Source organism: Anoplolepis gracilipes, chromosome 11 (genome assembly GCF_047496725.1).
Source record: "Anoplolepis gracilipes chromosome 11, ASM4749672v1, whole genome shotgun sequence".
Lineage (NCBI taxonomy): Eukaryota > Metazoa > Arthropoda > Insecta > Hymenoptera > Formicidae > Anoplolepis > Anoplolepis gracilipes.
This window is the reverse complement of record NC_132980.1, coordinates 10008612-10035345: the sequence shown is the minus strand read 5'-3', so window position 1 is coordinate 10035345 and position 26734 is coordinate 10008612. Positions and strand designations below refer to the sequence as shown.

General features: G+C 37.4%; 1 protein-coding gene across 19 annotated transcripts in view; it reads left to right on the top strand.

The window, feature by feature from the left end:
* Positions 1 to 26734, top strand: part of Heph (polypyrimidine tract-binding protein 1 heph) — a 394763-nt gene that overhangs the window by 240839 nt on the left and 127190 nt on the right. The window contains exon 1 of one of the 19 annotated variants that reach the window (XM_072902201.1): positions 25985 to 26153. The exons of 16 other annotated variants lie outside the window; for them this stretch is intronic. In XM_072902201.1, the coding sequence (XP_072758302.1) occupies positions 26079 to 26153 (75 nt within the window). In that variant the 5' untranslated portion in view covers positions 25985 to 26078. Of the gene's footprint in view, positions 1 to 25984; positions 26154 to 26182; positions 26358 to 26734 lie in introns of those variants that run through there. 2 more of the 19 variants (XM_072902204.1, XM_072902202.1) reach the window with 2 other exon arrangements.

The window sequence follows — 26734 nt, the reverse complement described above, 5'->3', positions numbered from 1 at the left end:
GTGATTAATCAAATTAAAAAAATAGCGTGAAAAAAGAAGAAAATTGACGAATAAATTAAAATATATTAGAGCAGTTCTATGCTTTTTAGTTTTCATATTTCACGAAGCTTTTAGTAGAACCTTTAAAATTCATATCGTCCCAGACGGTTTCATGTTTTCCCCGTATCGTTGCGTACACGGTACATTACGCAATAGGCTTAACGATCGCGATTGTTTAAAAAAAAAAAAAAAAAGAAAGAAAAAAAAACACACAGCTCTCCGACTTAGCTCACGACGTCGTGACGCGTGAGGCTTATCTTTATTCCGCGCGTAAAACCTTGTCGGGGCCGGAGGAGCGCAGGTCTTATCACAGCCGTGCGTGCCTCCGGGTATCGTTAGAGCGCAACATGCTCCCGGCACACTGACGAACAAAGCTGACCATTAGCATTTGTTCCCTCATTACGGAATTCAGCGCTCTTTCTCCCCATCTCATTACCGGAAGTTCCTTCGTGTTTTGCGAATAACTTCGGGCGTTTTCATCTTTGCAGCGAAATGCTTTGCTCATTTTTTACTTCATTTTGTCGATATTATTCATCGTTAATTTCTTGAATTTTTTACTTGCTGTTATGAAAAATTTTAATTTTTTTTTCTTTTTTTTTTTTTTTTTGACTTTTTTTGTATCTAAAGAAAATTGTCAGAATCTGTGGGGCAATGTTAGAAATTTTAGCGCATATTACAAATGAAGAGTTTAAGGCTTCAAATGCAATGCAATAGTAATTACTCGCTCGCATGAATCATTAATAATATTGGTTAAAATCCGAATCAGGCCATAGGATAATCTGAATTAACGTTTCCAGTTGACAACGACACGTTCGCGCAATATCCTGATGGAATATTCACGCGATAACTTGCACGCCCGAAATTTATATCTGATAGCGAGAAGAGTGCGCTCATCTTCGGGCCATTTCCTGCGCGAGAACGCTTCTTCGCAAAGTGTTTCCTCTGTGGAGCCGAGTCTGCCTTCTCCCGGCACTTTCGCCTTTGTGTCGCGAGCTTACGTTGTTCGCCCGGACATCAAAGCGGAGCGGTTTCTCGCCCTCGCGATTTCCTGGCCGGCGAATTTCCAAGGATATGACGTAGACCGAAGACTGTTGCTCCGGGCGGATCTTTGTCTTGCCACTTAGGGTTTATTACCGATCTCGCTACTTTCGGACAAACCGATTTTAAGAGACATCGCGAAAATATTGTTATTTCATTAGGCATTTTTACACACGATTAAACAATTCTTGTTGAAATAATTTTGTTTTTTTTATCTTACATATATAATAACATATTCGAAACTGGCAGCATTTACGTAAACTCGAAAGCAAATAAAATATTATTAATTTTTGTAGGAAAAATATTTAAATTATAAATATGTTGAAGTTTTGTGCTCTTTTAATTTTCGCATTTATTCGTGGCAAGATCGCGCATCTTCTAAGTTTGTCGCGGAATATCGCGAAGGCAAAACGTTGCTACACGTCGCATGATGGATTACTCCCACTTGCACGCCGGCTGCCTCCACCATTGAACGGCTCAGCCGCGAATGTGTCACTCCGTCGCGAAAATAGAATTCGCGCGATTCACCGCACGGAAATACCATTCGTACATCGGCATCGGAAGCGCATTGGGAGCACCGGAAGTGAGAGGACGAAAGCGGGAGATCGGGTACCGTCGCCTTGGAACTGTCGATGTAGAATACTCGCCGACAGTAAGTCTGAAAATCAATATTAGAATACTCGGGTTACTTGCGGTTTAAAAGATTCTCAAGCCCAACATATTTTTTTTCTAAAAGAATAAGCTAAAAATTAATTTCAGAATAATTCAGACAGTAATTAGGATTCGAAGATTATACGCTGCTGGGGGGATGTTTTTGTAACATCAAGAATTCGGAAAGATCGGATTTTTTGCCGAAGTATAAGTCAAATATTTAACGAGAGATTTAACTCTGAACCTGGTTTTCGCATTGACGTTTCCATCGTCGATATCTCGGTATATAGTATGTACGTAATACGTGTCGCTCTTCGAATCTCCTTCGTGTCTCAGTCAGTCGAGGGGTGTGACTCGATCTTTCGAGCGGCACGACTCAATTACCATCTCTGTGACGCGTGAAAATAGCTCGCCCCCCTTCCACTCTTTCCACCTACCTGCTCGCTTTTCCACGCGAACCCATGAGTACGCTCTATTACACTCGTTGCATTCGCTCAGAGTACTTCGTCGATTCGCATTTTTCACTATCAAGGAATCAAAGCTTCTCCCGTCGCTTCCCACGCCCGACGGCTGATCCGGTTCTCTTCCTTTGTAACGCAAATTAACAATCGGTGTGATTTATGGTTATCGTTTGGTACTTTTATACAGAGCTTTCTCTCTCTCTCTCTCTCTCTCTCTCTTTTGACACGCGCGCGTAAACGTTAGCGCTAAATTAATGTTTTCTCCATTGTAATGCGAGCCAACAAGTCGTGATTTATCGTTAACGTCCATCGTTTCTATAGATAATTTGACGTAGCCGTATTTGCGTAATACGGCTTCACTATTTTCCCCTTTGTATCGCAAATTAACAACGTTATTAATTATTACCTGCATTGCATTAATGACAATATTAGTATGCTCCGATCTGCAATTATTATTACGGCTAAACTGTCACAAATATTACATTATTTTTATACGATATTATTATTCATTAATATCGCGGGTCGATATTAGCGAAATTAATTTTATCGTACAGAAAGCTCGTTTTTATTCTCTTTTGTGCTTTAAGACAGTTTCATGAAGCTTTATTAATATCATTCGAGAAATAAAAAGAAAAATCACAGATATTAATTGTGAGATATCGGAAAAATAGCAGTTATGATTGCTAAAAGGAACTATATAATATTTTTTGTTATCTAAGAATCAGGTCTAAACTTTTCTCAGATAATCTATTCTCGTCTATTTTACAAATTCGAATCGCTTGTGATAAATTTTATATGTTTCCTATGACAGGGGATTAAATTGAAAAATTTTTTCGGCGCATATCTTTTTCTTGTTTTAACTTAGATTATTTTTATATACATACGATCATTATACATATTTTCTTAGGAAGGTTATTTTTTTTTTTTTTTTAATTTAATTCGATTTATCATCTATCATTTGCTATAATGCCAAATGATGATAAGATTTCCGATTTATTCTGTTCGATTGATCAGTAAGATTGGGATTTTCGTTTCTGAGAGAACGCTTGAGACTCAATGTACGTGCGAAAGGTCTACACGATGGAGGAAGTTACGCATATCCGGTATGTCGAATTTCAAAATTCGGGGTTGGTAAATCCGGGATTGCGGGATCGAGAGACTGCGTAGTATCGCGCGCCGATCGAGACAGATAAAGTGAATTTCTCTGAAGTTAGAGGGCACGATGGGCGGGGGAGGCGAGGAAGGGGAGCGGCAGAGAGGAGGGATAAGGGTAGGGCGGCCGATCGAGGCTCGAACACGTAACCGCCGTGTTATCTATTAGCTCTCCGCGTGATAAACGATTCGCTTCCTTCCACGCGAACTTCGCACGTAAATCGCCTGGAAAAGGATAAGCCCCGCCACCCGGTATGCCCTCGTCCTGACCCCGCAATGTCGATTTTCCGATCTGCTTTTTCAAACGCCGTGCTCTTTTTGGAGCCACGCCGCATCGAATCTCACTCTGCGCTCTCTTCTCTTTCTCCCTTTCTACTAAAATCTATCCACATAGAGTAGAAACAACGTGTCACCTATGTTTCTTGCAACAGAATTTATGTCGCTGCAGAAATGTGAGATGAAAAGGAGAAAAATGTTATTTTTATTGAATAATATCATCTTATATTTTTTTAATACCTACATCTTTAATTATTTTAATTTATAAGCAACATTTTTTTGACACATTATACGTTATTTATTTTTTTTTTTTTTCTTTCTTGAAGTTATTTTATCAATCTTCTTTACTTATTGATATATTATTATTAATGTTTTATACTCTTTTTGAAGCATTTATCATGTTTTAAAACATTGCTTGATTTAAATAATTTCAAAATTCTAATTCGGAATATATGTATAACATTTCTGTAACATGAATGGAGAACTCGAATTATATAAAGCGCCCTAATTACGTACATCGTAAATTTGGCCAGCATGTGTCGTGCCAAATTTATTTTCACACAACATACTACAACGTTCGTTGCAGTGGGAAAGCACGAGTGAATCTCTCCAAAGGAAGGGGAAAAAAGAGAAATGGATGGTTCTTTGAGTTTCAAAGAAGATCATAAGTATGACTCGATGACGTCACGATGCGAGTATAATCCACTTCGGGCCTTATTTAATAAATCGAGTGACCGGCCAAAGGAACGAATTCCAGAAAAGCCGGGCAATAAATATATCCGTTTACAGGCGTCTGGAGGAGTTTCGCGAGTCATCGAAAACTCGGAAACTCCCGGTCAAGTCCAATGAAATAGGACTTACGAAGCTCATCCCCGAGGAGAAGTACGTGTGTCGCTGTCTTCGTCGAGGGAACTGGAAGAAAGGGAGGGAAGGCAAGACTGACGAAAACGTGTAGAGGGAGAAAGATGGTGGTGCTTAGGTTTATTAACCATCTTAGGGTTCGCCTATTCATATCCTGCGTTGGTGCGTAATTTTCCGATATCACGCTACAGCTGTCATTCATTTTAGAATTCGCTCACGTTATCCTCTACTTCGATATATAAGTTGCTCTTGATATTTCCACGATATTTAGCAAATAACATGTTTGCGATACTAATCGAGGAACGAGACACAGTCGGGAAATCGAGATGCATTTAATTAACGAGAGATGTGTTTATATAAATATCTTAGAGATAAATAGATCCATGTCGCGTAACGGAAGAGCTGCTGGTTCCTTATTAAATGCGAAAGTCTTTAAAGTGCTGCCTCCTCCGTCATAATCGTATCTGTCCGACTGTACCTTGTTAATAGAAACTTCCAAGTGTCTCGTACAATATTCATTTTTGCGGCCGATTGGTAAAGCAGCTTTCGTTAGAGCTTAGTTGCTCCGTGCGCGCTCTCCGTTTATAGCGATAAATCTTTTATCACACTGCGGTATTTGAAATCCTTACATATATATATATATATATATATATATATATATATATATATATATATATACACATGTTCGTGGAGAAGCGGAAAACAGCATAAATTATTCAAGTTTGAACTTGGCTCTGATAGGATATTATATGAAATATGGAGGATAAGATGGAAAAACGCGCGCGTGTACAAATAGAAATGAATTAAATAAATATCTGATGTTTTGAAAAGATTAAGAGAAAAAGTACAGTTTTATTATTAATATAATTATTTGAACGACATGTAAAAGTATTATATATCTTTCGGAAAAATAGATTAATGTTTGAAGGAGCAAGTGTTTCTTCTCAAAATTACTCTCTGACGGAGAATCGTTTATTTTCTGATTATCTCTTCAATTATCTATCAAACTTACAAGGATCATCACACCCTACTATCTTCCGCGCGGCAGATTCGAGAGGATCATGGATCAGATTCGAGGGTCGAGTTTTCCATTTAGAGAGGGTTCGAACCGACAAAAGGGTCACCGGATGCCCCTTAAGACTTGTGCTTTACTGTACGTCGCAAGCTCTCTTCTCTTCCGTTGCGGAAGGTATTTATCATCCGAGAAAGATAAAAGTTACTTTGCACCGGGCACCCTCTCCGCACCATGTTGGCATTGTCCGCCCCTTTGAGCACTTTAGTTCCATCTTTAAAAACGAGCACAGCGATCTTTACAGTCGTAAAATCAACTTTCTACCCTTCCAAGCCAGTACGAGAGACAGTTTTTTTTTTTTTTTTTTTTTTTTTTTTTTTTTTGCCTGACGAAAGTACAATAAGACGTAACATTAAAAATTGTTTCGAAAAAAAATAGGAAGCTTATAACGAAAGTTTTGCGAAAGAATTATTGCACGAATTTTTCTTAACAAAAATTAAACTAAAACTTTCGACTTGTCGTTTTTTAAATTTTATAATGATTATATTGATTTTAATTATTCAATTAATTTATATTATAAAGAAAACGATTTTTAAAAAATCAAATTATTTGTTATTGAGATTTGTTATTTCAATCATTTTGATTCAGACGGTTGTCGTGAAGGATACTTGACACTGAGACAAGCATCCCAATCTGGTTTCCTCCCATTCTGCCTCAATTCCTCTGGCATTCACTCTCGCCAGGCACGAAGTGTGCCCCAAAAAGATAACCATACACATTCAGTTTCTGGTTAACTATACAAGTCATGTGCAAACAGAGCTACCTCCGCATTATAGCTCTGTCAGATAAGAAGACAATGATAATGAGAGAGAGAGAGAGAGAGAGAGAGAGAGAGAGAGAGAAACGCATATATATATATATATTATTGAGAAAATACATATAAATATTAATTAGAATTAGAATACCAAACTTACAAGAAATATCAATTTTATCACTCGCGAACCACATGATCCTAATATGTAAGATAAATCGCGCCTAACGCTTTTACCGTTAAAGCAAAGACTATAAGAGGGAATCAAGACGATGACGGGGTTAAAGAGAAGCGAAGAAAGGAAAGCTGCTACTGCGGCGACCATCGTGTTTCACGTGCTTCGAGAAAGGTCGAGTGGTTGCTCGCGCTTTTATCTCGGTGACATCGTTTGTGAAGCGTTAAAACAGCCGCTTTTAAACGCCAATGAAAGCGGGTACGTCGGTCCGCCTGCTGTTAATTGCGTCAGAGCCGGCTGTAAAATGGCGAATACACACAAGATTGTTGTTGCGACGTTACACAGCAGTTACACTTGATGAGTCGTCGTTACGTTCTCGCGAATTTAATTCAAATACTACTCTTCATCAAGGAACAGCTGCGAACGATTACGACTTTACACATTTTGATTGTGAATTTTCACGAGACACGCATTTAGATCGTTGAAACGATGACGCAATAAAGTTTTCCAGATTTGCTTTTCAATTATTCTCGATACGTTTAATTCGCACTGATAAATTTCATTTATATCTGCTGACATCTGATTTCTTCGACTTAAATATTTCGATTTTTCGATCAGTCAAGTATTTGCATAATAATTCTCTTAAATATTTTGTACTATATAGTTTTCTCTTGTAGGGTATTTTTAATTAAATCTCGTCTCTGTGGGGGTAACATTATCGTCAGTATTTCGACCGATTTATGTACGATGTGCAGCGATCGATTTTTCCTCAACGGATTGCCACTCCTATTTATTCGCGATCTGATTTGAAGGATACGTCGGTTCGGGTTCATTCGTCTTCCCGATCCCATTACAGCTGCCAGTTAGTCATTCTCGTTTCTCTTCAATCTCCGTGTGACATATATAAGTCCTGCGCTCCTGTGCAGTATTTTACAAATCGCTCGTAAATCTCTTTCCAACGATAGTGTTCCGAGCCTTTACATGGCACACTTGTTGCCGAATGCATAATGGACGTCATTGCAAAAAGTAATGTGCTTTTTATCCTACGCGATAAAAAATTTGTATTATTATCTATATATAAAATTCGTGATATACCATCTGCGTGTGAGAATCTTTCGCCAAGTTCCGGAAGGAGCAACGCTTCTAAAATAAAGTTTAAAACAGGTTTGCGAGAGATAACGTTTCTTTTTTTACAGCCGGTAATTTCATTAGGATTTTAGGCTTCATTGAGGATATAAGTGTATCATTTACCATCGTTAATTAAAAAAAGTTTTTACCCTTTCGTTTAAATGTTTTGTCTAAGAAACCATATGCTGCAATTTAATAGACCTTTATATGAAAAGCGACAAATTTATCAAGAAATAGGCGACATCAACGTTACGATGACATAAATCTTCAATTATTACAATGATTAAACAATTCATGATAGCACCATGACAGTCTGTACTATAATCTTTAAAATATTCCCGAGTATTTTTCATTTCACATTCATCGCCCACGGATCATCTTTAACTTTTTAGACGATCTAAATGCGAATCTATAATCAATTATGCAGAATTTAATTTTCATATGAGAAGACGATAAAAAACCGCAATGTATTATGTTGATCTGGATGTATGAATTATCATGGTAATTCTTTTCTGCCTAAAGAATATGACGCGTGATTAAATATGTTCGAATAATGGATTATGTATTGAGGATAATGCGTTAGAGAAGCTTGACGGTTCATCGGCAGCAGAGTATTGTGAAAAAGGGAATATATAAGAGGAAATATTATTATTTTTTATTATTAAAGAATAATGATAATCGGAAGATTAACGCGAGGGAACGGCGCGCAAAACGATATGCGCGCGTCCTGCGCGCAATAATTCCGGTTATTTCCGCGCCGCGTTACGTTAGATTAATTAAATCCCCGCGATTAATTGGTGTTCATCCATACATTCGGATAGGTATAATAAAATTTACCGGCGCGATAAATTGTCCACCATTGTTGCTGCCGCGTAATTGCGTGCCGTTCGTGGAATTTATCGCGTTAAGGAAGCTCGTCCGGAAATAGCGATGATCCGTGAGAATCCATCGAGTATCTCGCGACTTTTTCGTCCTAGACGATCTATTTTTTTTTTTTTTTTTTTTTCAGTTATACACGCGCAAAATCATAATTACGATGGTACGCTTGATTCCGATATAGACCGCAATGCGGAAGAGACGAGCGACGAGGGGGAGAAATATTAATGCTCTCATTAGCCGTGCTTCATATTCATGGCATGAAAATTCGTCGTTAATTATGTAACGGGCTGCTCACTCGCGAAATCGGACAAAACGGCCGTTATTATCATAAACGGTAATCGGCTATTTCCGGCCTCGATGAGGCGGATATTGTATCGGTCGTTTCGGTCGTTTCGGTCGTTTTTCGCGTGGGATGTTGGGGGAGCGTTTTCAGAGACGCCAAGGTATTTTCGTTGCTTCGAAGAAGGTTAAATCGATATAACAGAGTTCTCATTACGCTATATTAATTGTCCCAACAATCCGTGAGGTATAACTTGAATTTCTCAGTCTTCGTTGCGTCGAGATAAAGATATTACAGAATTCGTAATATAAGTCAACTCTCGAAATTCCGTCATTATCTTAGGGGAATGCGTAAAATCTTGCCGTAGTTTCTTCGCGACTTGCAAAAGGACCGTCGTATTTAACTCGGTTCGCAATTAAGCGAGCGTCTGGCGGTCTCGACAATTTTAACGAAATGCGGATTTTCGTCGACCGTCCTGTATGATGCCCTGTCTAGAGAGAGAGAGAGAGAGAGAGAGAGAGAGAGAAAACAACGGCTAAAGCTGCACTTTGCACCTCAGATTTGTTGTTTCTTTTTTCCATCATTCCCCGCTCTTCCCGCCTCGCTTACTATTCTTTTTTTTCATTTCTTCATCCATTCACATTAATCACTCTGGCGAGAAAGAGAGAGAAAGAGAGCGACCAAGCGCGAGAGGAATCCTCTCTCGCTTTCGCCTTCTCGTTTTGTTCTCACGCTTGCCGTGTTGCAACTGCTACCTTAATGGGTTTCCCCAGCTTGAAACGAAGCAGTGGATTATAGGGCAAACCTATCAGAATCGCCGCGATAAACTTCGATAAGGTCGACTTAAATTACCGAGGTAGGGGAGACTTGCTTTTCTTCCTCTCTATCCCGCGCGACCCGCATTTTCTTTTTTCCTTTTTCTCTCGCGTATTATGCGAGAAGAAGAAAATTTTATCTCTCTGTGCCATTTTTTTTCCTTTCCCAATTGCATGTAACAATGAATATTTTAACTTCTTATTATATGCATTTATATTTATATTTCAGTAAAGGCGAAAAGTATTCTATCATTGTATGTATATATATATATATATATATATATATATATATATATATATATATATATATATATATTATAATGAAAAAAAATCTTGAATAAAAGAAAATCATTTTATATCATGTAATTATAAGAGTTTGAAATGGAAACATTGTGTAGAAAGTAAAAATAGAAAAACTTATAATGTTCTTTTAATATCACATTTAAAATATGAAATGTAAAATAAAACATAAATTTGCGTGACTTTTCCGAAAATTTTTCTTCGAACTCGAATGTGACAGGATTTAATGCGGTAAATAGAAACACGTCTCGGTTAAAACGGGATATTGATAGGCAGCAGCAGTGACGTGTTGCCTCGCCACTGACAAACTATTTCGTCAATAGCACTGACGTGTCATTGTATCAGCGACGAACATTTCGCCATGTTGGCCGAAACGCGTTAAACGCTGATCAAAACAACCGCACTCAATCGCTGAGGTTAACATTTAATGTTAGGACTGTTCTTCGTTAACACCCGAATGTTTTCGTTCGCCTACTTTGTTCGACTAATACACTGCTGATTGATAATTAGTATAATTTATTCATTAATTACATAATTATAATTTTTGGATCGTGAAAAATAATTTACGCCGTGAACTTTCGCGCTTATATAGTATTCTCCAAGAACTTTTATTTTATGCATTATAAAGATAAAATTTTATATACGCCAAATTCGCTTTATGACATGTATCATGCGACGATCTCGTCGAATGTAGCGAGATAATTGTATTTGCCGGACGCGATTACTCACAGTTTCGTACTTGTATCTTTTTCTTGCAACTTTTTCAAAGATTTCTACCAACCCTCTTGACCTCGCGAATAATTGCACCCCGGAGAGGTGCGAAAACAGCGTGGCCAGCGAGAAATTTAAATTGTTCGTCTGACTACCGCCTTAAATTGCCGCCGCTGGTCTCTTTCCGCCTGTCTTTCATCCATCTTACTGTCATCCCAAAATTTATATGCACTACCTACGTGCAACTATGCGGTTCTTGCCGGGGATGTGAGATGAACGTGCCAAGAAAGAGAGAGGGAGCGTTATCTTGCCGTAAAAATTGAGCACCACGAATTGAGCGACGTGTAAAGCACACGTGCGTGTCTAGGATGATGCGTGAGATTACCGAGGAAGAACAAGAATATCTAACGGATCCTGTATTTTTGAGATCGAATGTCTCTGTTGATCTAGTGCTTTTTGAAAATAATAATATTCGGTCGAATAACTTAATAAAAGTGATCTTGTTGTTAATTTTTTATTTTCATCCACTTTAAGTTAACGTAATATATTTATATATATATCTATCTGATATATTTATAATTAATTTTAATTTATTGCTAATTTATTGCAATCCGGAATTTATTGTTCTTACCAATTAACAGAAAGATGATATGATGCGAATTAATTGGTCAAAAAAAGATATATTGCATAAATAAATTTCAAAAATATTAAATTTTTCTACATACGATGATCAACGCGAAATACAATAATCGTACAATGAAGTGATCAAAGTAAGTAAATTGCCACTTATCTGAATTTGATTTTTCGTAATAAAACTGTCAAATGTGAAACGAATATTATGACAAGTTCAACATTTTAAACATTGATTATAATCAACGATTGATTACAACTAACGATTAGGAAATTCGTGAAATGCAAAATTTATTTTTGAATATAAATAGCTACAATAGAAATTATTAAAATTTTACAATAAATAATACAGTGACTGTATATTCGCATGCGGGTGATTAATAGAAATTATCATAATTTACACTCATTTTCTTGTATAATAAATGTTTAATGAATCGGTTGTACACTTCTACATTTTGATATGATTGCGAAATATAACATCCGATAGGATTGGAGAATCTCATGAGAGCATTTCTGTGTACCGGGTAGAATGTTCAGTAAAACGAAATGTCGTGTCGGATGTCGTTTCCGCGATACACTGGATATTGCATATCAAACTTGACGTTGTTTCAATGAAGCGGAAACTGCTTTTTCAAGTTGTCGCGGCGAAACTCTAAAACGTGCTCCGCTTTTATCATATGAATGATAAAGACTGTACGCTCTTCCCGATATTAACTCAGAGAATTGTAATGTCATGAGAGAGATCACGTCGCGTTGTTGGCGAATTGAGTGAAACGTTATACTGAGCAGATTCAATCTCATCTTTTTTATATAATATATTCCAGCTATATTTGAATTATCGTTTATATATATATTAGAAAATTATCGTTTATATATATATTAGAAAATTCAATTGTTTTTTTTTTTTCTTACTGAACCATATCAACAATATATTGGATGTGCAAGAAACGTTTCAATTAACGATGGAGAATTAGCGTGACCGACGAAAAGGATACACAGACGCGGAAAGGTTGTAAAAAAAGGAGAAGCTCAGAGTGTTTCAGGGTGAGAAACAACGTCGTGCAAGTTTCACGAGTCGACGCGCACAGGTGCCGCTCTCGAAAAACTCGGCAAATAAATCCTATCGTTGCGTATATATGTACAACTGTCGGAGAAAAAAGTGTAGAGAGAGGAGATGAGAAATACAAGAAAGAAATCGGTGTGCGGAAATGCATTATTTTCTGCATTATTTTTTAACAGATCTTTTGCTTTTTTTTTTTTTTTTCCCCACGATAGATATCTATATCCCACGAATGTTTCACTTTATCTATTCTAATATTAAAAATACGCGATGTAAATCTCCTGGTGGAAGCAAATTTGACAATTGAATTGTAAAATTTGGACTCGACGGTTACGCAAAAATTTTGGAAACGAAAAAGTTAATGCGCACATACACACACCCATATATAATAATTGATTATATTGGTTTTTAATCGGCTTTGATTCGCTGTAGAAATTCGCCGTGTTCGCGAGCAACGTCATTCTGCCAGTGCCAAATTGCATCGTCAATATTTAATGATCAGCCGGGGAATCGATAGTACTTCTCGATGAAACGCTGGAAACGAGCTTATCGACGCTACCGCCATCGAAATAACCACTTTCATAAGGCATGATGTTAGCGGGATGAAAGATACCGAGGGACCGGGAAATATAAGCTAAGATCCTCCTTTCATTGCTCGGCGCTCTGAACTATTCTTGAATCCTGCCATCGAGAGAGTAGGTATCTCGTTCTCGTTGTAGTAAAAACGACCGATCGCCGACTCAAGTCCAGATGGATTCGTAGTACAACTTCGTAGAGAGTTATCGACACCCGGATGGCTTTATTAATTGATACATCTATTAGCGGCTTTATTCAAGCATATTCCAACTCCAGTGAATCGAATTAATTAATCAATTATTGTGAAAATTATCGGCCGGCTCATCGGTCCGTAATGTTCTCGTACACCCACGTTCTTTGATCGAGATACATTTTCGAGCGCCACTTTTATGCGCCGCAAATTGCCGCTTCATAGTTTTCACGTTAATAATTCCGATAGAACGAACGAAGCCGCTAATTATCACGCCAAGTGAATTGCATCGTTACTCTATCGAGAGATTATCGAGGATATTAATTATATTTATATATAACATAGTGATATGTAAAACTAATAAAAACAATGCATTACAATGTATGTTAGAACGTAAACGTATTACGTGGTATGTAAAAATGTCACAATTTATTAATATTTACCGGCCAATTTATTTCGTATTTACATGGTTATTTAAAAAAAGTTCCCTCGCCTCTTGCCAACTGACGTATTCAAAGGTCAATGCTGTTTTCGATGCAATTGACTCGAACGAAGCATAAACGAGACAGGATTCTCGACTTGGTCCTACGATCAGATCGATACACGGCAGGCATCTTGATTAAATCCAGGTCGAGCGAACTGCCGGATTAAACTCGCGGCTTCGGTTAGCAAATTCAGCTTCTTCCCAGAGGAGAAGATCGCGCATATTCTTTTTAATCCGTCGCGCTCACGCTTGAACAAATTGCGTTAACTCTGTTCCGCGCGTAAGATACTTCTCCCTAGATATTTTCTCGTGTAGAATAACGCATTATCTTGTTTTGAAAAATAATGCATTCTCGTTGCACAGTTTTTGTTAAGTTTGCCAATATATATTTCAATATTTCGATATTTTATTTGCCTTTGAAACATTTATTTCACGCAAATTTTAACGCATTATATTATTAATTATTAGTAGATTTTATTTAAAATAACTTGTTTCAAGAGTAACTGATATGACTCCATTTTAAAAATAATATCCTTCCGTATTTCAAGTTTAGCAGATAAAAATAAAGTACGACTACATATGCGAATTTCTTTTGGTCTACGGTATTTTCTTTTTTTTTTTTTAAATATTCACAAATCCATCAATCAAAAAGCAACCATTTTCAAAGGTGCTGTAAACTGTATGAAATGTAAAATAGTAATATGACGAGCACAAAACACGGAAGGGGAATACTTAAATTCACAAGGAAAATGAAAGATATATTACACTAAGCTAGAGTAGTAACGAGACCATATTGATCTTAGAAACTGGGTTAACTGCGGCGCGAATAAAGATCATGCGGTTCCGTTCGACGATTTCTTGCCACGATATTTCCGTCGCGATATTACTGTCGCGTTCTAATTAAGCGTCGTACTCTCCTCGCGAGTGATTTCACTACTATCTGGACCTCTTACGCAGAGAGCTGTAAGTCGTTTTTAAAATCATCATTAATATCAGTAGCTCGTAAAACAGGATATAAAAGATAAACTTGGAAAAACCTGGAAAAGTCTTTCGTATAATTATTTACGTTGACTTTTATGTGAGCGGATAAGAAAATTTTATAGAAATATTAAATATGATATATGATACATGACAAGTGTCAAGGATAACAAATCTGGAAAAATAGTAAGGGTTTGAAATTTTATTCGCACACCAGAGCGCGATCATTCGGAGTGCAACGAACGTTGTCCGATCCCCCGCTCGCACCGACATTTTGTCATAGCAGGTGGAACACACGGGAACGGAAGGACAGAAGGACGATACATGTTTAATGCGGTTAAAAGCAGATCTCTCGCGAGATCGACTTTCGTTCTGCGCGAATGGCCCGCGACCTTCCGTGTCCGCCGACGAACGCGGTCGGTTGCAATCGCGTGCAATATTAATTCGGATGTTCTCAGATGAGGTGAAAATTCGATACCGCCTAGAAGCAACCACCGTTGGTTCTCCAGTCGGTATCTCACGTGGTTTTCACGTCGCATATACGCGGTGTCGAAGAAACGCGTTTCTTCAAACAACATACAAAGAGAAACATTTAGATGTTATATTATCAAGCGAATTTTTATTTGATAAATTTTAGTTTATTTGATTTTTCCTCTCTTATATTAAAATCAAAAGAGATTATACAGGGAGTCCCATTTTAAGGGTGCACCCCAAATAACTTTCTTATTTTTGATTTTAGAGAAAATTATGTTTGTAATTAAAAATACCTACAAAATATCTCGTAAAATAGGATTCACTTTGCGATAGTCTTATTTTACATTGTCCGATCAGTCAAGGCACAGGTTCGGACATAATCCAGCCAGCCAAGGCAAGATCCAGCCAATCAAGGCAAGATTTTTTTTTTTTAAATCAAAATACTGCAACTTTGAAGCCTCATAACTCGAAAAACACTTAATTATAAACATTTTTCTCTAAAATCAAATAAAAAAATAAGAAAGTTATTATATAGCATCTATATTAATTTGCGAAACTCTAATTTTATTATGTTTTATGTTAGATTATCTCTCGAGAATCTTCTAAATTATCTGACATGTAATTGTGATATTTATTGAGAGATAAATCGGTGACACCCTATATACACGGGACACTCTAAGTGACGCTACGACGACGGGCATTACGTTGTGCTGCGAATGTATTGCTAGGAGGGAATATTCAATGGTTTGGTCAGGTAAATATTGGACGAGCCCGCACGACGACGACGGACGCGCGCGCGCGCGCACGCGCGTATGCAACTCTGACGCGTTTCGAATGCATATAGGCATTGTATTTCGATGTGTCTCGCATCAAAACCAGCGCACTTTCGTTGGATATTTTTTCGCGGATAGACGCGACGATATTTCGACGAGAAACGACACATGGATGGTTGCCCTCGCGCCAGAAAGTGTGTTTGCGATTTTATGTTTGAGAAACATGAGAACCGGGAAAATACGTACGTAATATCGCGCGCGAATGTGCACTGTTCGATACGATAAACCCACGCGGAATTCGTATCCCGTCCTCCTGAATTAGAATACATATACCATAGTTTCAGCGAAAACAGTTTCTGTATAGCGTGAAGAAGAAAATATATCTAAAAGGAAATCTCGAAAAATAATAAAGACGTTAAATGAAAACGGGAGAGAGAGAGAGAGAGAGAGAGAGAGAGAGAGAGAGAGAGAGCGAGCGAGCGAGCGGAGGAAGTATGAAAAGTCTCACGACGACAAAGTTTGTTTACTAAGCTAGGCTTCATGCTAATGTCGCACTCCATTTCACACGAACGACCTATAATCTTCCACATGATTGAGAGATTAAGAGGGCGCGGAGACGGTGATTTTCTCGTCGGCTGAACCATCGTGACGAGAGACGCGAAGATTTATCGGTAACGAGAAGGGAACGATCCGTGTTTTCTTTCTACTTTCTACTTGAAAATCTCGCGGTGTATCGGCAAAAATTGCGTTGAAATTGATTAATTATAAAATCACACGAGACTCATGTAAATATATATATATAAAAAGAATCCAGTTAATTTGTTGGTCAAATTTAATCCTATTGTGAATCAAATTTCGACCAACGTGACAGGTTTTTATTTAACTAGCAAGTATGAAAATAACATGGTCCCAACACTATGAGATTACTGTTTTAGCAACTACCGTTACCGTTACCGTTACCGTTACCGTCGTTATCGCTGATTTCGGGTAGCGTCCTCATATCCGGCGAAACACCGTGTCGACATGAATTATGCAGCGCTTTCATCAATTTCCCGAATATGCAAACGGATCCCGGCAACGTTGGGATCTTTTTCCCGGGTGTCAACGCAATTTCGGGGTACGGAGGGGGAGCGGCGAGTAGCGGCGATCCCCTGTTTTCCCGATATTTCATACAACGCCGAAAAGCGATTGAGGATCAGAGGCGCTTTTTCGCGCTCGCACGTTTAAATTAATCATGGACGGGGAGAATATATATCTCTCTCTCCCGTCTCCCTATCGAACCCCCCCCCCCCCTCGGGCGATTCTAGCGAGAAAAACGAGCGCGTGGGAGAGGCCGGGGAAAGGGAACAGGCGGTCAGGGGATCGCCGGTATATACATACGACACGAATGGATAGATGGTGAGTGGGTGTTCGGCTGGGGTCGTCGGCATAAATATGGAAATTTCGTAAATCAAGTTAGTTGGCGTAGTGTCGTCGAGTTTTTCAGGGAGATAGAGGGCAACGTTATTTCTCAATTTTCTACCGCACAGGTTTTTTTTATATGTTTGTGTGTGTATTCTCGCTTTTTGCATGAAGGTGCAACACCAGCGATTTGGCGGTCAATTAACCGTCACTTTATACTGTACCTTTCCTTTTTTGCACGATCTAATTAATTAATAAAAAATGTTTGCCGCGTGTATGCGTCGTGTTATTTTCTGTCGTAATGTACATGGAAAAACTGTGAAATCGTTAATGGAGACAGACGTGTGTGCGTGTGGGTGTGTAAAGCTAGCGTCTTACTTTATTCACCTACGAGTTTTTTTTAACATTTTTTGCTAGATTTCAAGAGCTTCAGGGTCATACAATAGTTTTACAAAAAGTTTTATGCCTAAAAACTGTTAGAATATTAATTAAACAAATTGGATAACCCGAGACGCACGTATAAATAAATATGCAGAGTAAAACTAATCGTATTTCGACAGTTTTATCGATTTTAAATGCTGAGATTTCATATTATTAAATGAGAATTCGTGTTACGCATATAATATGTAAATGTAATATATAAAATACAGCAAGAAATAATACTAAAAAAATCATTGGAGGACAAAGTGAGACGCAACGTTAACTTAACGTCTCAGTTTCTCCCAAGCCATTTTTTAAATTTAATAATTAAAACTATTTGTTTAATTGATCAAAAACTATTAAAAATAAAGCTAGAACTTTCAACAGTTAATAAGTTTTCACAAAGTGAGACGCACTTTACATACAAAAGACTGAGACAAAAGAATTAAATATTTTTTAAACATTTGTAATTGTTGTTGCAAAAAAATGAATTTTTAATATCATTTTATATAAAGAAATTTTTTTATTTAGTGTACCTACATATGAAATATATCCATTATTGAACGGAGAATAGATCAATGACAGGAATCTGTTTAAACATCAAAGTTAGAAATTAATACGTTATTTTCTTATTTAAATTAAATGATATAGTATACAAAATTCGAAAAAGTCACGGCGACGAGACTATATTTTATCACCGCATACGGCATATTTTCGCGCTCCTTTCGTCGTCGCAAACGATCTCGTTGTTTCGCGCGGCCACGTCGAGACGCAGCGGACGGGATACATGGTCGCAGTTAATTTCGAAAGTGGATGGTATTGGGTTAATCCGCGACCGGGCCGAACTCGAAACAACATCGGTTTAACCGCCGGGACTACATTTGCCGATTTAAGCCGCTGTTTAAATATTAGTTCAAGCGCGGCGGAAGCGGCGGCGGCGGCTGCGGCTGCGGCTTCGGCTTCGGCTTCTCCGACGCTTCGCGGATAAAATCACGGTGCCTTCCAACTGCCGTTTCCAAATGACCATATGCGCGGATGTGCTCTGAAAACAGCGGCGCGTTTAACGCGGATTAAAAGCTTCGCAGAATAATCGAATGTTTAAAACATAAACATGTGCGAATAGGTAAAAATACGGGATCAAAGATAAAAAATGCATATTATTTGCGAAATATATATATATATATATATATATATATATATATATCATTTATCTCAAAATCTTATAAAAAAGTTAAATAATTTCTTTTCTATATATACATATATATTATTAATATTTTAGATGTCTTATAGATGCATTCTTTAACGCTCTTAAATAGCATCCTGAAGAGGTTAAATTATTTGTCATGTTTGATTGTAGAGAAAAAAATTATTCGACTCGATATTAAATCAAATAATTATCTCGATTAAATGAAATAATTAAATTCGCTTTATTCGCCACTTGACGTCTCACATGATAACGGATTTTCTCGCAAAAATCAGAATTATCGCAAATGGACAAACGGAATCGGTCGTTTCGTCCGACATCATAATTGAATCCCGTTTTAATTCCGTGATCGATTAAATAATAAAGCCTGTCCTTTGCGAAGAGGACCCGTAATTTAATCTTGTCGCCCAGAAACTCGAGGTCATAGGGAGTACTATAACTTGGGAACCTATCCGTGTGTTCGTCACGAGTTATCGGAAAAGCGGAGTAGATTGATAGACAGAGAAAAGAGAAATGTAACCGGAAGAAAACACAACGCAACAACGAAACAGCGGAGAAAGGGAGAGGGAAGGAATCGAATTAAAATCCAATTGTCTTCGGTTGCAGCTTCTCGTAACTCGCGCGACGCCATTGATTCGATTTGGGGGCGAAAAGGACGACAGGAGAGTCTGGGGAGAGTGAGATAGGAGAAAGAGAAAGAGAGAGAGAGAGAGAGAGAGAGAAATGGACCCTCGGCAGGTCCGATGAAAAAACGGCACCCAGGAGGATTTTCCGTCGCGCAGGCTGTCGCCCGGTTCTTTTGCGGTATTTCACCTCGCGTATTTACGTGCTTCATCTCCCGCGTGCATGCGTGTTCTCGTCGCGATACACGCGACGCACGCGGGACACTCGAATTTGATTTACGCCTCGCTCGATGCTCGTACGTTCTCGCTTCGCGTTGAATCTCACTCCCTCGCGAGCCTATGGCATTTTTCGAAAAATAATATGTTTGCACGGACAAGAACGATACACGCTTGAATATTTCGGGAATACCATCGGGAAATCTGCGCGCCTCGTCGTTTACTCGATGATTTATTTCCGTTGATTTCTGGCCTTTAAAATATTTACGAAGACATCTCTCTGGATACTGGAATTCTCGTAGTCAAATGAGTTTCATCGAAATGAGAAGAAGAACTCGGTACTCGCGCGTTTATGAATTTAAAAATAAAATTGCGCGAACGGAGAACTTGCGATTGCGACATTATTTCACATTTTATCCCGCAGAATCTCCGCAAAATTCACTTTCTGAGATTCGTCGCTTTCAATGTGCAATTTATTCAGATTGTTAACTCGTACTTTTTTTCGGGATGCGCTCTACTTTCTAAAATATTTTTGCCGACGGTATCGTGACGGAACAATTTCTGCTCTCGGTGAAACTTGCGCATCTTCCAACTATCGAACTGGAATTCATTCTCGCGAAATTTAGAAAAAGAACACTTGCTAACTATTACTCACAATAAATGACCAGTCTATTTAGTCCTTGTTTTATATTTTTTATTATTCGAGAATTTTGATTCAAAATTATCGTTTACTTTTTTCAACTTGTAGATACGTTTGCAAATAAATAAATAATTAAATCGGAAAGAACAAAATATTTATGTAATAGTTAAAGACAGAGAATTGATAATATTATTTTCTGGAACGTCTCTGGAACAGGAAAAGGAAGATAGTTTATTTATAATATTTAAAAAATGGTAAGGAGCTGTAACGCCGAACCGTTCCTCAATAATTCACCGTAATTTGATTCAACGGCTATCATTTCATGCCGTGTTTTATTACATCTGGAAATCCAGTTTTTTTTCTTCAAGTCATATTTTTAATTGTCTTGCCGTGCGGTCGCAATCTGTGGCGGACGTAACTGAGACGTAAATTATTTTTCCGCTCTACGCGACACGAGAAGAAGAGCGTGCTTTATTATTGTCACCGAGGACGAGCGAAGGAACGTGGTCGGGATAATATCGTTCATCGCGAGATGAAATCGAGCGAGCCGGGGCGGGGCGGAGGGGGGGGGGGAAAGCGATTCGGGTTAGGTTTTGGATTCAATGCAATGAATGATTAAAATCAAATTCCGCGACTCGAAAGTCGGGCAAACGTTCTGGCATAGTCAGAAATCCGACTGCGAGAAAACTGGTCGGACCCTTCCCGAATCGTCCAATGGAATTACTTAACTCATCCATCCGTCGCCCGAGGGACACGAAGAACGAGGGTGAGAAAGTAGTCCACTGCGAAGCAAGGGAACGAGGCAGACAGTTTCTATCGGGCAGGGAGAACTGCTATGGTCGCAGTTATAACGTTTGTTGATCGTTAAGCCTGGAAATTCGATTTGCTCGATCTGGAGAAGAACTTTGTCGATCGCCAGAGCATTACATTCGACAAATTTCTCGCTGATGCCATTTTCCTTGTTATTAAATGGAGAAATTCGATGTTTTTGATTTTTAATTATTGTAATTAAATTTCAGTAATTATTATCGACCCGATTTATCCGCAATAAATAAATAACATTATGCGTTTTGTGTCAGTGTTAAAGATTAATAGTAGCGTCAAATCTATTATTAATTTTAGAGCTCTCATTTTTTATTTTTCAATAATATTTTTCCCCAAAGATAATAAAGTAAACAATTAATTCTTTAAATTATTTATGCAAACTCGCATGTCTGAATGTTTGTTATCGCGATTTGTCGAATACGTCCATTCACTCGGAGGAGATGACGGCGAGTTTCTCAAGGCCGTAAAATTTTGCCGTGCTGTCGCCGTGGTTGAAACTCTTTTTTTTTTTTTTTTCCAGTATTCCGGACGATCTATCCGAGATTACTTTGCAAACTTCAGGAAATAAGCAGTGTACATGCGGCGTATAGGACGAAAATGGATTCGCTCCCGCGCAAATGTGTACATTGCATCATGAACCGATGGATAAAGGATTGTTTTTAATTACGGATCTTGCGTCCCGTTCCCTGTTTTTCGTCAGAAAAAGTTTCACACGACGATACTCTCCTCTTCGATACGTTCCTTCCTTTCCCGATGAAGTTGGAAAAGTATCGAAGTTCGCACGACCATCTGTTGATCTCCGCAATCGTCAGCTGAAGATAAAATGGTTCACGTCGGGTCGCGAGATAAAGTGGGAAACGTGTCCCGGGATTAAATGGAAATGTCTGTTGTCCCTCGAGATAATAGATAATAAATGAACTTCGAACTCTTATACGCGAGCATAGCGGCAAAAAAATGATGATTACATGGTTATCATTTTTATCTATAGTTTTTTCATTAAACTGATTGAACTCTTCTTTGTTATATAAAAAAGATCGATAAAATAATTACCGTAAAATCAGTCTACATATATATAATTAAAATTGTAAATTTTACCATGTATATTTTAATGTCACGCATACACACTTTAATTTATAAAATATAATTTTCTATTTCTTGAGAAAAAAAAAAGTTTGTCAAAGGAATAAAAAGGATGAGTGAAAAGATTTTACGGCAGATACTCTGTGCTCTTTTTTTTTTCATCTCTTAGACTTACTCGTTCGCATAAAATTGTGTAAAAATAACAACTCGCGTCTAACAAGTCTAAGGGCCAATAAACGCGCAGCTGAAATCACGTCGTCGCCAGAATTTCGGAAAGGAGCTTACCGTGACGGATTCTCTTGTCGCGCTCGTCTCTACGCGAGATGCGTTGAAAAATCCGAAATTCAGATGTAGCTCCCGTCGCGCATCGTTGTCATGTCGGTGCGAAAAAAGGAATACCGACCGGAGAAAACGGCGGAGGTTTGCTTCGCATTTGCAAGGGTCGGGGTCGCGAACCGAGAATAGCAGGCGTGGCCCGAAAACTTTTGATAACACTTGCAAATTGCTTTCGAAAATAGAATAACAATCCAATTTCGCTGCTCGCGGCGGTCGACTGAGGCTCTGCCGGCGAGAGCTGTACGAAGGGGATGGATTTATGTATGGAAGGGGAAATGAATTCGTGTATGCTCTCGTATGATGGTTGAATTCGACAGACCGGCAGACGGTCCTCGAAGACCTCGAAATTGAAACAACGTTAACGTTTTAACTACCGGAGGATTTTTTAACGCCCGGCCAGTTTTAAACGATGTACTACATGCCGAAGGGTTGTTTGAGTAAGAGTGGACGCAGGTAGAATAATCTATTGGAATGAATTGGGGCTCGAACTGTATCAGATTGAAATATATGCAGCAATTTAACATTAATGATGGAAACAATTTTTTTTTTTAATATTTATTTTAGGAAGTTAAAAGTACTATATTGAAAATTGTACTATATTCACCATTCTTACAGTTTAACTAATTAATTGCTCGAACAAATTATAATGTGAAATAATATTTCATAAAATAATTATAAAATAATATAATTTCCTCTCGCTCAGATTACATCGCTGACTTTTCATACATTTGCCGATTTCTACCACCGTGTCGATGGTGAAATCTGTGAAAGAAATTTCTTTGTAGAACATTGAATTAGGGATGACATCATGGAACGAGGTGAATTCTAGACAAGAGAGTTGAATGGCCAAGAAAAGGACGAAAATCAGCTTCATGAAACGTGCTGGCGACGGCAATCTTTGCTTTCCGGACAATCGAGTGACGTCCTTTCCACTTCTGGAATTCATCTGTCGTTTCTGCCGATATAATTGGCATTATATATATATATATATATATATATATATATATATATTTCGAGGAAAAATGGCCCTTTTCTCGATTGACTTTATTTTCTTATTTTTACTAACGAAAAAGGTATGATTAATAGAATAATTTATTTCTTTTGCTTATGTCAGTTTTGTTTATAACTTAATTTTCAATCTTGTGACAAATATTTCTTTCCAAATGTATATATTACAATTTTTTTCCTTTTTGTTAATCTTTAAATTTTCTTTTTTCAATCCAAATAAACTTGCATTGAATTTTTATTTCTACGAAAAGCAGTCATGTTCGATTTTTTACAGCGGTTTAGAATTTAAGAGGACTTGAGAGATCGCGTACTATTTAGGATTAAACGAACAACAGCTCTCCTCGAAGGAAACGAGCTTCTTTCTCGTATCTGTTCTTTCTTGGCTGAGTTTGGATAAAGTCCATCGAAGGCAGAACTATAAAACCAACTTTTACGATCAAACCGGCGACGTTGGACGACGACAGCATTACTTTACACAAGTTTCTGTTTGCAGAATTCGCTGTGTTGACTATGACACGCACAACCAATTTTTCAGCAGCTTCGTCGTTCATTTCAACACTCCTTTTCTTCAATTCTTTCTTTGAAAGTATTGTCTACTTGAATATATTCTTTTTATCATCTCAAAAGTAGTTCGAATATGTTCGAGTATTAAACTATCATAAATTTTTGCAATTCAATAGAAGGATCATATAACGAAGATTACGAAGTACGTTAAGATGGAAAATAGAGCGTTATCGCGAGATCAATCGACCGTTTCTATCTCTTTTCACAATTAGAGGCCTTTCGTTAATCGATGGGTATAATTATTCCCTTCGTTTTACCCTTTCGTTATATCATTTGAATCATGCTCTTTTCAGAGATTAGTCTACTTTCATCTTCAGCTTTTCTTTCTCTTATTTGCCAATGATTTCTGAATCAGAGTAATCCTTACATCGAATGAGGTACATTAAATCTTAGAAAAAAAGTAACAGCGCAAAATACTCTAATTTTTCTATAATTTGTTATTTTTTTTTAAACATACAATACAGCTTAATTAAAATTTGGAGGAAATAATTGTTATTATATTAAGCGATTGATATTCCGAAAGAGAAATATTAATAAAGTTCAAGAGGTTGATATTAAAAGATTATTAATAGATTCGCGCGTCTCTTATTCCGAACAGATATAAAAATAAAAGTGTATATATATATATATATATATATATATATATATATATATATATATATATATATATTCAATTAAATTAATTGCAAGTTCCACGTAGAGAAGATGGTTATTTTAGTTAAATATCTCCCAGATCTTCTTATATAAGATTTATCTATTGCCAAGTTCGAAGACGTTGAAATCGGCTTGTCAGGGAGGATTCGTATTTTCAACGTGAAAGAGTGAAATATCGGTACTGATAGCGACGCGCTTTTGTAGCAAGATCGAGATATCCCGCGTATGAATGGCGGAGCATATCTCAAAGGATCGGCGAGAGGAGCAATGCTTTAAATTTCATCTGCGCCGCGTTCCGACCTTAATCGCATTCGGCCGACTAAATTTCCCATTCAGCTTTTCCTCGCGGGACCATTTCCCGCGGACTTCTTTGCAACGAAATTATGAAGGCGATCGCGGGCTTTCCAGCGAAAAATTCAAATTGTATCGCATCCATGACTTCAGAACGACATAAAAGAACCATAACCGACACACTCGGCGCAATATTCGATTTTTCGACATCTTAAAGCGCTTCAGTCGTTTCAACATGTTCGAATAAAACATACAGTTAAAATTTTAGTGCTCTTCTGTCGCTTAGTTTATTACTTTATTTCTGGTTTTATCGAAGATGATTAAAAAAAGGAGCCCTTATACTAAACTTTTAATCCATTCAACATGCTCGGAGCTACGGTCGTGTGAAGCTTACTTGACGGAAACTAATACATAACATGTTATTCTTTTATTTAAAGCGATATACATTATATTTATGTATAATATGACGATTACTTTTCTCGTGATTGACACTAAAATTGCAATTTAGATGTAAATTGTAACTAATTTAAAATCGTAACTCATAAGTATAACCCCAAATAATTATTAAACGAATAAATATTTAATATATAAAAACTTTTTAGAATAAAGATTTATCGCTTTATTGTATTCAAGATATAAATTATTTGTCGTTTTAGAATTTAGTAATATTGCGTACGTATAATCATTGCGTTTAAATATAATTATATTTAAAAAAAAGTAAAACAATAACGATTATTTTTTTTAAATAGATTCGGTTTCTAGGTAAAAATACGTAAAATGTATGTAAGTTTTAAGGAAATTCATGAAAGATCTCTATACTAAACATTTGCTGCTTTATTTACATCATCAACCATGAACAGAGATTGAGTTTAATATGAAAACAAAACCAACGAACGCTATCTTACAGCGACAATCATAATACGCATGGAGGGGCTGTATATGTAAATAATACTTTTCTGTATCGAGCCGAATCAGTATTGGACCGAATTCTGATAGTGTCGGACGCGTTTCTCACAAGCGCTCTGTTTACATAATATTTTTATGTGACTTGACCTTAACCAAATGTTGTCAATATTGAAGAAAATAATAAAAGTGCTAAATCCAAAGTACAAGAAGAAAAAGTTTAAGACGAAGAAGGTATTATACAAGTGTTTTCTAAATGTGCCTCGAAAAATAAAGTGGAGAAATTCAAGTTTCTGGAAAAATTAATCACTCGCCTTTGGTTCTCGATTCAGAGCATATTCAAGAGAGATCTCGCAGGAGAGAAAGAGTCACCACGTGTTATCCATGGCAATTTTTCCCCAAAGATTTGTACGAATGGACCATTTCATGATTTATTTGGCACGTATCCGCTTTCAAAAATCACATTATTCTCATCTGTTAGCTCAATTTTATAATCGAAAAAAATTCTCGGCCAGCTTCTCTCGGTTTTTTATAGACGCTTTTTCGACGTCCTTCTCAATTCTCGCCGACCTGTACTTTTAAAGTTCGCGGAATGCAATCCCTTTATGTAGTGTATCTCGTACTTTTCTCTTTGATTTCAAGTCACACTTCCGGCACAACGGATATTATTTTTATGCCACTACGTTCACCCATTGTTTCTTGACGTTCATCGTAGTCGTACGCTTAAGCTTTTTAGCCCGCACGAAGAACTCTTGAGTACTTCTTGAAAAACCGTCGCTAAGTCTACTTTTTTCCGCGATTATGGCTTATTAAGT